General features: G+C 43.8%; 1 protein-coding gene across 1 annotated transcript in view; it reads left to right on the forward strand.

The window, feature by feature from the left end:
• The window catches only part of MAOA (monoamine oxidase A), a 66,151-nt gene extending 51,758 nt beyond the window's left edge, over positions 1–14,393 (forward strand). The window contains 10 exon segments of the mRNA NM_001002969.1: positions 1,047–1,188; positions 1,845–1,994; positions 2,281–2,440; positions 3,358–3,454; positions 6,513–6,566; positions 10,625–10,682; positions 11,781–11,878; positions 13,545–13,656; positions 13,862–13,924; positions 14,118–14,393. Of these exon segments, the coding sequence (NP_001002969.1) occupies positions 1,047–1,188; positions 1,845–1,994; positions 2,281–2,440; positions 3,358–3,454; positions 6,513–6,566; positions 10,625–10,682; positions 11,781–11,878; positions 13,545–13,656; positions 13,862–13,924; positions 14,118–14,264 (1,081 nt within the window). The 3' untranslated portion in view covers positions 14,265–14,393.
• Positions 14,394–15,470: the final 1,077 nt, after the last annotated feature.

A 15,470-nucleotide genomic window follows, 5' to 3' on the forward strand; every position in this document is an offset into this window, starting at 1 on the left:
TAGGGGAGATATAAAGTGAATGTTGTTAGGGGAATGGTACCTTCCGGTAACGGACCACTGGATGGGGGAGGCTGGAGGCGCGAATAGTGTGATTGGTGGTATCTTCCAGGAATGAGCTTTGTGAATGGTGGGAGATAGAAAGGGTGGATGGTGTGGGAGATGGCATTTTCCACGTAGAGAGAACAGAAAACAGCTCTTGAAGGCCTTGAGATGGGAAATTGATATGTTTTTGTTATGATATGACAGTGTGCCTGGACTCTTAAGGATATCATGAGAAAGTAATGTAATTAGCTGGCAGAGAGTTGGTTGAGAGGCTGATGGTGGAAGATAGAACAGCCGCATTCAAGATTTTTGCGTCTTGCCATGAATGCCATTGAAGGGTTTTGTGGCAAGTGGTTTTTGTTTTGTTTTGCATTGTCAAAAGACATCATTGGCTGTAAATGGCAAAGAATCAAAAGGGGCTGTAGTCATAATAAACCAGATAGGGATTTACCAGGAGGAGCCATCACTTTTATAACCCAGGTAAGGGACGTTAGACTAGACCAGGGTGAGGACAGTTGTTCAAATAAATGAGAACTGTATCCTTAATGATCCCTCATAAGCATATTGACTGTTTTTAGACTGTACCAAAATTAATATATTTGGAGCTAACCTGTAACTGCCTCAAAGCAGAGGAAAAGTTTATTTTCACCAGGAGTTAAAATATGTATTCCTTCAGAGATTTGTTTTTTTCCCCCAGATGCAGTACACATGCTGTTTAACCACACTAAATTGTGTTTTAAAAACATGCTGTCCGGGGTGTGTGGGTGGCTCAGTCAGTTAAGCATCTGCCTTCCGCTCAGGTCATGATCCCAAGGTTCTGGGATCCAGTCCCGCTTTGGGCTTCCTGCTCACTGGGGAGCCTGCCTCTCCCTCTCCCGCTGCTGCTCCTCCTGTTTGGGCTATCTCTGTCTCAAATAAATAAAATCTTTAAAAGAAGAAAAAGATGCTGTTCTGGGCAGCATGTCTGTATTTACACCTGACTGCCACTTTTGTTGCGTGACCAGGACTGCTAGGAGGTTTGCATCCCTCTTTGTGAATATCAATGTGACCTCTGAGCCCCACGAGGTGTCTGCGCTCTGGTTCCTGTGGTATGTGAAGCAGTGCGGAGGTACCACTCGGATATTCTCGGTGACCAATGGAGGCCAGGTATGGAGTTCGTTTGCACCCTCTAACTTCATTTGTGGTTTTGCCCTCACCCAATGTGGCATCTTAATAACCACTCCCGTGTTTGGAAACGTGAGTGAATTTGAACTGTGAATTTTTGAAATAGTATCAACAGACTTGTCTGAAACCAAAAGTTCTCCTTTCCTTTTTCTCGTTCCTGGAGATGAGTTCACAGCTAAAGAATGTTTCATTTTGAAATAATTAGGTTTCGGGAATTGGGTTCCTTCCTTTTGTGGGGAGGTGGGTAAAATTAGTCTAGCTCTGTGGGAGGAGCTTAGTGACTCCGACCAACTGATTTTCAAAAACTTCCAGAACCAGTAAAATCACTGTACTTAAAGTCGGCTCGGTCCAGACAGGCTCTTGTCCCATAGTGCAAGGTGTAGAGTCTTTCTCCACTAAGTGAATAATTCCTCTCCTCAGGAGGTCTCCAGAACTCCCTAAATTCTTGTGGCCACAAGAGTTATTGGCCATTTAACCCTTAGCTTTAGCCAGTGTGGACCAGTTGCATCTTGGAAGTGTGTTTATACTTAGAAATTCCCCATTGCTTCTTTTGACCTGTGTTTTGCTTTCTGACCTATTGACGACCAATATTTGGTGATTTGGTGTTTCTAGTCCTCATTGCCTCCCTTCTTCTATAGGAACGGAAGTTTGTGGGAGGATCCGGTCAAGTGAGTGAACGGATAATGGAGCGCCTTGGGGACAGAGTCAAGCTGAAGCGCCCTGTCACCTATGTTGACCAGTCAGATGACAACATCATCATAGAGACACTGAATCATGAACTTTATGAGGTAATTCAGCCTAGTCAGAAGGAGCACATACTAGATAGGCCTCGTGTCTTTGGCGGCTTCTAACCAAAATATAATCCAAGCAGTGGTATAATTTGTGCTGGTAGGTTTTCAGCTCCATCTTCCAAATTACCATTTATGATTCGCCTGCCCTGTCTGTGAGTGTGGCCTCAGTTTGTATTGTGGTTACTGCTCAGGGTCATTCTAAATGATCACCATGATGTTTCTCACCATCTGTACAGACTGAGACTCACAGGTCTGAGGGTGGTATTCTATGTCTGTTTTTCAGTGCAAATACGTGATTAGTGCCATCCCTCCAACTTTGACTGCCAAGATCCACTTCAGACCAGAGCTTCCATCAGAGAGAAATCAGTTAATTCAGCGTCTTCCAATGGGAGCTATCATCAAGTGTATGATGTATTACAAGGAGGCCTTTTGGAAGAAGAAGGGTAGGCTGTGCTTCCTCCTGTTTAAATTGCGTTAAGTGAAGGGACCCCACTCTTTTTAGGGACCTTCAATTCTAGTAGACGTTGATAGTAGACATTGAACGGGAAAAAAGACTACAAAGATAAATATTTTTAAATTTGTAGAGAAAGGGCCAGAAATCTCAGTCTGTCCATCTCTTCACAGCCCCAGGCTACGAATGACCTCAAGAGCACTTACTGTCAATGAAAGGGAGGGAAGGAAAAGATCCTACCAAGTGGCGGAGGCACCATTGCCCTGCTTCCTGGCATGTGTCCTGCCACTTACTCTAAGTGAGCAGAGTGACTCAAAGGGGTACTGTGGGAAGAGTACCCACACTCTTGGGCTTCACTTGCTTACTTAGCTGAGTGGCCTTGGGTGTGATACTACCTCTCAGCGTCAGTCTTCTTGTGTAGAATAGTAACAGCAAGACCTGCTGTCAGGAAGTTGCGAGAATTAGCTGAGGCAGGGCCTGGGTGGATATGGTGGCTCTTGTTGGTAAACCTGCTCCTATTCAAAGGATTCTGTCTCCCACCTTCTTCCATGGGTTCCTAAGGGTGATTCCCTCTGATGCAGACCTCTATTAACTGTGTATTCTGGGTCTCCGGGGCCACATTACAACTTGAGCCCTGCATTGGTCATACAATGACTTTTATCTAAAAGTCATTGGGATGGGTCATTTTCTACGTCTCTGAGTCAACAGACATCCTTGTATAGTTAATGTGTGTATTTAGTAAGGAAATATCTTCTAGAGTTGGGGCAAATATTTGAAATTTGCCTTCCTTTTAGCAAAAGAGTTTATGTTTGGGTATGTATATGTGTGTATAGGTATATATACACAATTTTTTCCCTATATTTTTCTTGAGGTCAGTTTTAATCTCCTATGGATTTTCTCCTTATTAAGATTACTGTGGCTGTATGATCATTGAAGACGAGGAAGCTCCAATTTCAATAACCCTGGATGACACCAAGCCAGATGGATCACTGCCCGCTATCATGGGGTAAGTTAGAGCTGGATGCTTTGCGTTTTCTAAATCGTGTTGGTGTCTTGGTGTGGATGCTGGCAGAGCATATGGAATTGAGCTCAAGTGATCATAAATAACACGACAGAAATATATCATTTCCATGTTTTAAAATATTAATGTTTTGTATGTGGCACAAAACACTGGGGAAATTTTACAAAAACACTATTTTGAACTCGTGCTCATTTCTTTCTTTCCCCCATGAAGCTATTGAGGACAGAGCGAAGGAAGCAGCTAGACAGGCGGATGGTAGACAGCCCCGCCCAGAGGTAGAATGTCCACAGTCATCTAGAATGAGAATTGACTATTTTACTGTGTAAAACCTTTCAAAGTTTGGGTTTCTGGGCTGTAGCCTTTTCTGCACTCCAAACATCGTTACACAGCAAACGTTAGTATGTTAATTGTTACCCAGGGATATAATACCGATCAGCAGTGAGGAAATGCAGTTTGAGGAAGAGCCAGGCCTTGAGTGGGTGTCACTCTTTGTGATAGGTCACTCCACAGCTGTCCGTCACTAGGGATCGTCCAGGGTTTGGTTCTGTGTCTGGAAGAGGAGAGCTTTCCTCTTCTCTGCCCAGCACCCCTCCCCCACCTGCTCTGCTCTTGGGGGGCTGGGAGTCCAGAGAATGAAGCAGTGCTTTCACAAAGGAATTGGCTAAGGAGTCCTCCGCCTTCCCCGCTGTCCTGCCTTTGACCCTTCCTCAAAGCTCCACATATAAAAGAGCTGTTTATTCTAGCACATTACAACGGAAGAGCTCGGCTTCTATAACAGCCAAGTGACTTCCAGAGACCAGCGCTTTTCCCCCTCACCCTTGGGAGAGTCGAACTCACGCACATTGCATCACTGCAGGGAAATTACAAAACCAGAAGGCGACCCATGACCCCAGCCAGACTTAGCAGGCTCTGCTCCTGGACTGCCCACAAGACATTTTTTTTCCACAAGACATTTTGTAACCGCTTCTCTGGCTGCAAAATACCAGAACTAGCACCAGCCTCCCTGGGAAGGGCGGGTGCCCACAACCTAATAATCAGAGGAACAGCACATCCTCTTCAACTCTAACCCCACTGGACAAGAAAGGATACAGGCTGTGGGCAGGTTGCCATCACCTTCTGTGTGCCAGAAGAAAACCGAGGGTTGATGTAATAGATTCAGGAGACACTCAGGACCAATCCAACTGTGGATGATGGAAGGACATGGATGTTCTTCTTGCCCTGGGAGTTAGATATTGTGGCATCTGCCTTCCTGGGCTGTCTTCAGCTTTTTTTAGCCAGAACATGTATGGCAGCAGCTTTCCAGATAGGAATGGGGTTATTTAGGCAGTTCCTAAAAAGTGATACTCTAATCTTTTTTTTTTTTTATCTAGACAGTTGCCTACGCCCTGCTCTTGCCTTGACACTGCATTGTCTCCACCCTGCTCTTTGCTCTGGGCAATGAAACCCTTAACGACGGGGTGGTAATTGTCCAATGCTGTGTTTGTGATACTAGTACCTTTTGGCAACTAGAAAGGACCTTGTACTTTTGAGCCATGAAATGTCCCCAGCCCAAAGCCAGTATGTTTAATTTCCTCAATAAAACCTCACTCACCGGAATGGCCAACACTAACTGCCCTTTAGAAAAGGAGTTGTAAGAAGCACCCAGGATCTAAAAAGGTTTTCAGGGAAATCATTTAATGTTTCATCTGATACTGATGGTTTTCACTCAAGTCCTGTGTAATCCTCAAATGACTGATTCTTACATAAACTTAAAATTTAACCAGAATCATTACTAGCAAGCCATAACATAAGTGTTAAATCAAGCAAAGTTATGACTATGTCCCATAAAGTTCATTAGTTCAAATGTCTCAAGTAGTCCACAGATTCCTCTGAAATGCTGTTCTCTAGATTAACGCAAATACATTTTGTAATCTTTGCTTCCTGTAATGATCTCGAATAACAGCTCCGAAGGAATTGCCAATCAAATTTTGGAGCAGTTTAATTTGAGGGTGAGGGAGAAGTCGAAGTATCTGTTTTTGGCTCTTGCATTCTCAGTCCTTATCTACTTGTCTTTTTTGGTCTGGAACAAAAGAAATCAAAGTGTAGTACTTGTTTTTAAATGCAAAAGTAATTTCCTTGTCCTTTAGCTCATTTGGATTTTTGAGCACTTTCTACTAATAGCATATGGAAGGACTTCTGGTCATAATTCAATTCTTTAAAACATACATGTTTAAAGATTCAGTAATATATCACTATTTGTAGATAAATTATAACTGAGTTTTACTGAGTTACTGAATTTGGGGACTGGGCTAGGTCAGTTTCCCAGAAGCGAACTTGGAGATGGAGATTTGGGTACAAGGGGTTCCTCAGTGTGCGCTGGGGTTGCTCCCTGTGGGGAAAGGGAATGAATCAGGATCGCGCAGAGGGAGAGTTTGGGCTCCAGTGTTGTCCCCAGCGGAAGGTCTCAGAGCTCTAGAACTGTGATGGCCCTTCAGAGATGTCATGCACTGAGTGGACTTTCATACCCACTGCACTCCAGAGCCTGTCACCCTGGGGAGGAGTGGGACCTTGAGCCAGGCAGCCCTCTACTATAGAATGCAGTGGATGGGGGAAGGGTCTAGCCCTGAGCTGAGGGTAATGAGTGTTTAGTCATAAAGAGGGATCTGGGGGGCCCACCATGGCATCTACTACAACTGCTTTTTTAGATTTGGTTTTGCAGCTTTTATCAAGTATTTGGCAGAAGGCAGCAGTCAATTACCAGGATATCATTTAACACAACATTAATTCAACTAACATTTGATTTCCAACTATATACCAAGAACCACGCTGAACTTTGGGGGTAAAACATTGAGTGGGAGGTGACCAGTTACTTAGGAGCCCACAGTTTAGAGGGGTTTTGGAGCAAGGCAGATGGAAGACAGTCTGGCATTTGCTCTAATAGAGGGAAATAATGGGAGTGCGTGGGAGAGTTCATCAATGCTGAGTAGGCGGAGGCAGGAACATTTTAAAAAGAGGAGGCAACTCTCCTGTCACCTAATCGTTCAAATGTACCCTCTCTCTCCAGCTTCATACTTGCCAGAAAAGCTGACCGACTTGCCAAGCTCCATAAAGAAATAAGGTAAGAAGTGACATCTGAAACATACGTAAAAGCTTAGCTTTATATTGGGCTTGTGCACCAACAAGTATGATGGCATCAATGAAAACACCACAATTCACCAATAGGCTTAAAATCCCAAAATATCAACCTTTTGTCACCATAGCAACCTTTTTGTGACAGTCCCCTGGACTCAGCGCTGGCCCATAGGGGTAATTAATTTAGTTTTATATATTTGTGTTTATTTTACAGGGGTTGAGAGGTAGAGTTTCCCTGTAGGGTAGATGGAGAAAAGTTATAGGAAATAGTTGTTCAAAAAGCTTTAGAGGCTGAAACCTGATCACCCTGCAAGACCATTATCCCTTTTCCAAGGTTCTCTGAGTGTACTTTTTCTGAAAAGCAAATCCATGCATGTGGGTCAACTTGTATACATAAAATGATCCCCCTTTGATTATCTAGGATACAGCTCTGATGTTCCCTTCTCCTAGCTTCCTCGTATGAAACCATCATTTTAGAGGACAGTGGCTTTTTTTCTCCTTTCTCCCTTTCTCTTTCTGGCTTGTTGTATTTGTTATGTTTTGCCTTGGAATCCTTTCCTTTGTTCAGATAAAATCTTACTGGGAACTCTTATCTGGAAACAGTCATTTTGCTGTTGGGGGAGTTGGAGGGTTGCCTCTGGAATTTCTGGGCTTCCTTTCTTGAGGGTAGACCTAAATCCTTTGTAGAGGACCAGGACGCGCACACGCCTGCACACACACACACACACACACACACAAAATTAAGCAGGAAATCCCCAAGCAGCCCTTGGTTTGAGAGTTACTCTGATGACTTTGGGATGCAGGCTGCAGAAGTTCTCCCATTTGCACACGAATTTGTTCACTTGAGCTACTGTGAGGTCTGATTTCAGGAAGGGAACCACTAGCTCAAAGAGGAAGAATGGGGCTCCAGCAATAGGGAATGGTTTGTCCAAGTTTCTCAAGCTAGCTTGTGACAAAGACAGGCCTAGGCTCCAATGCATACTTTTTTCCATTATGCCGCCCTAGCTTGACATTTTCTTTTGGATTTCCTGCTTTCCTTCTTTATTAATAGTAAAATAAATAACAGCCTGGATGTAGACGTTTGGTTATGATTCCACATGGTGGCTGAACTTCTCGAAAGTTTTTGTAAGGCAAAAAACACTTAGAACTCTGAATGTGTCTTTGACTGGAGCAAGATTCCCAGAACTGACTGTGTCAAAAATCTGCCAGAGAATGTTTGTAAAATACATTTTTTTCTGAGGCTGATAGATTATTTGGTAGGTTAGGAGTGGGGCCTGAGTATTTTGTATTTTTTAACAAGCTTTTCAAATGATTATGACGAGCAGCCAGGTTTAGAAACCAGTGCGTAAATACAGCTATAAGCAATTTGCACAGTGACATCTTTTGGCCATCATTTAAAATATGTTCTATTATTTTTAGAGCCGAACTAACAGATCAGCAGGCTCTAACATTTTTGACTTCTATTACCTTCCCCAAAATTTTACATTTTAATGGGAAGAAGGGATGGAGAAGATAATTTCCTGATGGATTTGTATGAACTCATCCTTGACTCATCTAATACTGTGAAATACAGTAAATAATGACTTCATTTCTATTATAAGTGATTTACTGTCCATGAGTGAAAAATTAACTGCAAGGTAGGTTATTAGATTTTAGATTTCATTCTGTTTATCTATTTATTTTTTTAAGATTTATTTATTTATTTATTTATTTATTTATTTATTTATTTATTTATGAGACAGAGAATCAGCAGGGAGAGTGACAGAGGGAGAGGGAGAGGCAGACTCCCCACTGAGCAGGGAGCCTGATGTGGGATTCAGTACCAGGACCTCAGGATCACGACCTGAACCGAAGGCAGACCTTCAACTGACTGAGCCACCCAGGCACCCCCTTCTGTTGGGTTTTTTTTTGAAGATTTTATTTATTTGAGAGAGAACAGGCACAAGCAGGGTGGGGAAGGGCAGAAGCGCCACTCAGGCGCCCCCTCATTCAGCGTTTTTTTAAAAAAGATTTTATTTATCTATTCATGAGAGACAGAGAGAGAAAGTGGCAGAGACACAGGCAGAGGGAGAAGCAGGCTCCATGCAGGGAGCCTGACGTGGGACTCGATCCCGGGACTCCAGATCACATCCTGGGCTGAAAGCAGGCACTAAACCGCTAAGCCACCCAGGCGTCCCCTTAAAAATGTTTTCTAATGAAATTGGTGACATAAAATTTTCATTAAAAAAAATTCCTGTTTCTTTTGTTACTAGTAAGCATATAACCTTCTCTCCCATCCTTTTCCCCTCCTCTCATTTTTGGCCATTTTTCTCTTCAGCTTTCAGTACTTGACTTTCAGATTTGAATTAAACTCTTGGCCACATTTTGTAGCAAATTTTTTTCCAGTTGTTTATTAGTGCATAACAAGTATTTTGGAGCAGTTTCAATGTTTAAACTCTATAAAGACTAAAGAAAGTAAATACCAAAGCACATAACTGGTTCAATGTGAACCTGGTCAAACAAATCCTGAAATTGAACCATTCATTTATAAAAGGAGTGATTTTAGTAAATTAGCACTTTTTAATTTCACCAAGAGTGATTGTGACTTTAAAAATACATGTTTCAAGAAGTGCTTAGATCATTTAAGTTACTGATTTTTAAAAATTTTAATTTATTTATTCATGAGAGACACACACACACACAGAGGCAGAGACACAGGCAGAGGGAGAGGCAGGCTCCATGCAAGGAGCCCGACGCAGCCCAGGGCATGAGCCCCAGGATCATGCCCTGGGCCGAAGGCGGCGCCAAACCGCTGAGCCAAGCTACTGATTTTTAAGACCTACCGCATGTCATGTTCTGTGAGAATCATTTATATAATGAATTATGAAGGCAGCCAAAGACTGTCTGAAGTAGCATCATGTAGCACATCATGCCACTCCTGGATACCCCTGTACACAGACCATTATGTCAAGTTACCGACAATGACTACAGTAGAACGATGATAGGCCTCTCATGGTTTAGCATATTTTTATTTTATTTATTATTATTATTTTTTAATTATCTGAGAGAGAGTGTGTGTGCGCAGAAGTGGGAGGAGGGGCAGGGGGAGAGTTCTGAAGAAGCAGGCTCAGCAGGGAGCCTGCAGTCTGACACCGACACACCGACACCGGACTTAATCCCTAGGACCAGAGAGCATGACCTGAGCTGAAATCAGAGAGCATGACCTGAGCTGAAATCAGACACTTAACTGACTGAGCCACCCAGGCTCCCCTATTTTATTTTTAAAGATTTTATTTATTTATTTATGTATTTATTTATTTATTTATTTGAGAGAGATTGCAAGAGGATGCTCATAGATCTTAAAACATAAATAGAGGATAGTTAAAAAACACTGTCCTAAACATTATATGGTCTCATTCATTTGGGGAATATAAAAAATAGTGAAAGGGAATAAAAAAGGGGAAAGGAGAAAAAATGAGTGGGAAATATCAGAAAGGGAGACAACATGAGAAACTCCTAACTCTGGGAAACGAACTAGGGGTGGTAGAAGGGGAGGTGGGCGGGGGGTGGGGGTGGCTGAGTGACGGGCACTGAGGGGGGCACCTGATGGGATGAGCACTGGGTGTTATTCTATATGTTGGTAAATTGAACACCAATAAAAATATAAACTTATAAGAAAACACTGTCCTATGGTCCATAGACATAACAGGGAATATTCTAGAAATCTACATATTCTAGGAAAGTGATTTAACATCATTTCCTGCACTTAATCTAATCTTACTTTCCTCATTTGAATCTTGAACATATATGATATTGGGCAGTAAAAGAGGCAAAAATGTAAAAGGAAAATTCTGATGCATTTTCAAGTCAAATGACTATATTGAGGCATAGAAGGTTAATCTGAGTGCAAAGATTCATGGAACTGTTCGTGTTGTATAGTTACCAGTGATTTTAGTTTCCCCTTAATACATCTGGTTCATTGGTGAAAGCCCTGGAACTCACTGTGTTTATTCTATACTCCTCAGTTATTACTTCCTTAACTTTTTTAAAAATTCTTCTTTATAGGAAGAGGAAAATCTGTGAGCTCTATGCCAAAGTGCTAGGATCCCAAGAAGCTTTACAAGTAAGAAACCCTCAGCTTTAATCCCTAGAAGGTTCTGCTCTGTTTGCTCTAAGTGGTAAAGCAAAGCAGAGTCTGGTTTCCTGACAGTCTTATGAAGAGAGTCTTATGAAGGGATATGCTTACTGGAGGATTAACTTCAGTCACAAAAAGGCCAATGAAGGCTGCCGTCAGGTGCATGCAATTTCTGATGCAGCAGTTCTTGGGCTGTTTCACTATTCCCTGGATAACTGGTAGCCAATTGCAATCAGGGCCTGGAGTCACAGGTATTATCTCTGGAGTGAGTGAGATCAGTTCCCAGAACAGAGTTCCTGCCCTCCTGTCAAAACCAACTGACTGCTTTGAGGTAAAATCCTAAATACATCCTCATTTGTTGGTGAGGGTGCACTAGTGTATACTTGACAGGATGGGTGGAATCTAGACTCTCTCAGGTCAAAGCCACACTAATTGATTTTTCCATCTGTAGACTCAATTCGCAGCTCATGTAGGGATTTCGGTGCTTTCAATCTGCCACTGAAAGTGATGATGGGAATGAAATTCTGTCTGAAGATCCTATTAGCTAGCTGGAGGCTATTTCAGGGGATTATCTCTGAACTGTTCAAATAATAAACTTGCAGACTCTGTTAAGGAAAAACTCAGAGAAAGTTCTCCCATGTCTCTTGGAAACCATTGCTCATCTTTAATTGTCTTCATTTTAGCAGGATTCCCATTATTCACTTTCCTGAACCTGATTGTTTTTTTTGTTTTTATTTTTTTTTCTGAACTTGATTGTTGAGGGGGTTTCCCCAAAGACTTAGTCTAAAGATTTCAGAGTCTGCACGGCAACACCCTGTCTCCCAGATATTGGAATATTCCATGTCTCCCCTCGTCAATAGGTTGAAAAAGTCAAAGTACACATGTTTTGTCACTTGCTATCTTACCACAGGCCATTTACTTGGTCCTGTCAGGTTTCCCCTTAAATGAAACAGAAAGAACCAGGGGCACCTTTTTTTTTTTTTAAACATAAACTTGTTAAGGTAAAATATACGAGAGCCTTCGTGGTTGGCTGGTAGCATTTCAACTTTGTCTTCTCTTTGGAATTCTCTCCCCCACTGAATGCAGCCCGTACACTATGAAGAGAAGAACTGGTGCGAGGAGCAGTACTCCGGGGGCTGCTATACCGCCTACTTCCCCCCTGGGATCATGACTCACTACGGAAGGTACTGGCCAGACACTGTCCCCATTCATCGAAGCCATGCACTGACCTTAAACCCATAAGCGAAATTGGATGGGAATTTTAGAAATAGTAGCATTCTGACTGTGAGTGCCCCGGGTAGTTAGTATGTGTATTTCTGGATATCTGTACATAGAACAATTGCTCTCAGTGCCCAGAACGGTAGCAGAACACCTGTGAGGAATTCAGGTGTCAATGATCTGTGTGAGAACAGCAAGCTGCAGTTGCTTGAGCTCAATTAGACATTCAGTTTCACATGAGTCCCCTGGGCTTCTGGGTAGCAGCTATACCTAAGGACGTTGGGCTAAAGACATCTTGCTGCAGCCACTCCTCTTCGAGGGGGTGGGGGGCATCCCTGGCGTGGACAGCTAAAATGTGAGCAGAAGGTGATCCTGGCATAGATTACAGGAAGCCCACCTTGGCTTCGAAGCCCCCTGCCCCAGAGGAGCCATTGTCTCTTGTAACAGCCTCATCGGCACGGTGTCTGTCCAGGAACATGCCTGGCTGCACAAGGCAGGACACTCAGGGAAGCCCAAAGGGAGAGCCTCCTGCTGGGTATTTGCAATGCAAGACATTCTTCCTGGCCCAGATGCAATTACCAGTGTGGCAGGAGGCATTTTGGCATAACTAGTGTCTCCTGGTACCCTCCCTGGCATGATACCTTCCGTCAGGTTCTCAGGGGAACCGAGCTAGAAAGTTAACTCCAGGTAACACATGTCCACAGAGAAAGAGGGCCTTCTTAACCCTTTCCTTACGTGAGCTTTTTCTTTGTGTTTATTTCATGAAATCAAATAGTCTTTGTCAGTGATAAGAGGGATTGATTAACTGGGGTAGTTCTGAGGGCAAAGTAGAAGCCTAGAAGTAGAAACCAGGGTCAGGAACAGATGAAACCAAAGATGTCTGAGTTGGAAAAAGGTGTGGAGGCCTTTGAGGGTGGAAGGTGTGCCACTCAGGAGACTGTATGAAAGTGGCTGCAGATATGGTAGGGGTCAAAGCCGACAAGCTGGGAGGGGACACTTGCCCATTCAGCTCAGCCCTTCCATGGCTTTCTTTGCTGAGACCCCTTTGTAAGAGAAGGCCCATTTCCCTGTCCTCAGATAAATCCACAGAAGCTAACTGTGTCCAGAGGTGGTTATTTTGAGACAGATGTATAATCCCTTGGCTCCATCCTTTGCTAGAAAGCAGTTCATCTCTGTCTTCCCACTTGCCACTGTGGTTCCTCCTGATACCCTGGGAGTGCCCGCATGGCTGGTGTCTGCTGCCAGATACCCTCTTGTGAAGAATGCACCCCTTTGAAAAGATGGTGTAGGGAGCAGGATCGACCACAGATAGGAAACCTAGTACAGAGAAATCCGATTGTGGGTTTCATGCGTGTGCTTGTATTCTAATCCTGGCTGGCTCGGAAAAGGCCAGCATCACCTTTAGTGATTGATGATCTGACAGCCTGATTCTCTCTGGCTTGAAAGTTCAGATCCTTGGGCACAGGCCCAGGGAACAGGGAAGAGCCTTTCTCCTTTGGCAGAGCCAAATGGGAGTTTTGGGAATGATTGGGGCTGGGCTCTGTTCTCTGGGATTAATGAGGGCAGCAGCGATGGGCTCATTTACCCTCGCTGCCTTCCCAGGTAACTCATGACCTCTCTGTTCTCTCAAAGGGTGATCCGCCAGCCATTTGGCAGGATTTACTTTGCTGGCACTGAGACGGCAACACACTGGAGCGGTTATATGGAAGGAGCTGTAGAGGCTGGGGAACGGACAGCTAGAGAGGTAAGGGAGGGAGCCACGTCACCCTCCAGTGGTGTTTTTGGCATCTGGATCTTTCTGCATCTTGACACTGATCAATTTGTACATCCACTTCGCAGCTCACTACACTTCTGGGTGTGGGGGCTCCTCTATGGCTAGCAGGGGCCTTGGCATCCCTCGGAACTATAGAAGCTCACTTCATAATCATACCATGGCCACTTTCTTGCAGGTCTTAAATGCTCTCGGGAGGGTGGCAGAGAAAGACCTGAAGACCCAGGAACCTGAATCAAAGGTGAGTTTAGTGGCTTCTTCTCCATGGATTGGTAACTGAATGTAAAAGTCTTGCCTCTCACCTTCTCGCCTATGAGGTCATTGTCGATGCCACCCTAGGGCAGGCGCGTGCACTGACATGGCAGACGTGTTCTCCCCACCTTTGTCAGTACGAGTAAGAATGCTCTGCTAACGATCTCTGCTCATCCATCCAGGATGTTCCAGCTATGGAAATCACCCACACCTTCTGGGAGAGGAACCTGCCATCGGTGACAGGCCTGCTGAAGCTCATTGGATTTACCACATCAGTAACTGCCCTGTGGATTGTGGCGTACAAATTCAGGCTGCTGAGACGATCCTGAGTCTTCAGCCCCACACTCTCTGCTTACTCTTCCCCAGCACCATCAAAAGCAAAATGTCGACAAAGGCTGTGTCATTGGACCATCTTTAAATGCACTGATTTAAGTTTAGTCTCAGTCAGTGTCATAAGTAAAATCAACCCAAAGAATCACCTCATTAATTTCAATAAGATCAAGCTCCATCATGTTATTTGCCTGGGTAGACTAACTTGTATTGGTTGGTAGAATAAAACCTGTGATTAAGTCCTTGATTTCAAGATGTCTAATTGAAGTGCTGATCAGAAACCATTTCTGTGTCCTGTTTGTCTCCTCTAACACAAAATGCCTGGTTGATAGCAGAAATGAAGCATTTCGCTTTCTGTGTGTAGTGGTTGAGTAGGTGAAGGCCCAGACTGTGGCTGTCCTTTCCAGTCCTTAGGAAATAGAGAAGTGTAGGTCCAGGGCCCAGGGGCTCGCAGCTTCCTGGGGGTGAGCAGCTCCCCCTTTGGATGAGGAGTAGTACTTTAAAGCAGTGGAGGTGTAGACCATTGAGGGATGTCTTCCGGACTGCGCCTCAGAGGTCTCTTGGCCACTTCTAAGTCCTGTGAAGTTTCTAGACAGCTAATCCAATGTTTCGTTTGACTTGCTGTGATTTGTGTGTAGCTCTCCAGGGGAGCAGAGTAAATTAGTGGCAGGACTATTTGCGAGGAGGCCTCCTGATGAGCTCCACATGACACCAACTGCAAGAGGCATCTTCTCCTCCTCCTGGAGGATGGCTAGACATGCCTTCTCTCGCTATGGTCGATAACCTTCTCTGCCAATTTCAAGAAAGCACTTTCCTCCTTTCAGGTAGACCTTGTCTGTCTGAAGGCCCCTAGTGGCATATTTTTTTTTCTTTTTCCTTAGGACCAGAGTAGAATTAGGCAGATCTGTTAACTAAAATGACAGGGTTACCTTTGAGTAAATATTAGCATGCTGATCTCTCTCAAATAGGAACTGAAATACACATGATGAATTTCTGATTGCTATTTGTTGAGACTATCAAATAGAGAAAGGAAAGCGGGGCTTTATATTATAACCTCACTGGCTTCAATTAAGTTTATAACAGACATGAAATTGAGTGATTTTAATATGAAGACTGAGTTCTCTATTTGAGGAATAAAGCAGGCCCAGAACAGTGCCCGCATCTTTCTGGCCTTTCCCATTTTAAAAACTCAGATTTTTTAAAGC

This window comes from Canis lupus, chromosome X (genome assembly GCF_011100685.1).
Source record: "Canis lupus familiaris isolate Mischka breed German Shepherd chromosome X, alternate assembly UU_Cfam_GSD_1.0, whole genome shotgun sequence".
In the NCBI taxonomy this organism is placed as follows: Eukaryota; Metazoa; Chordata; class Mammalia; order Carnivora; family Canidae; genus Canis; species Canis lupus.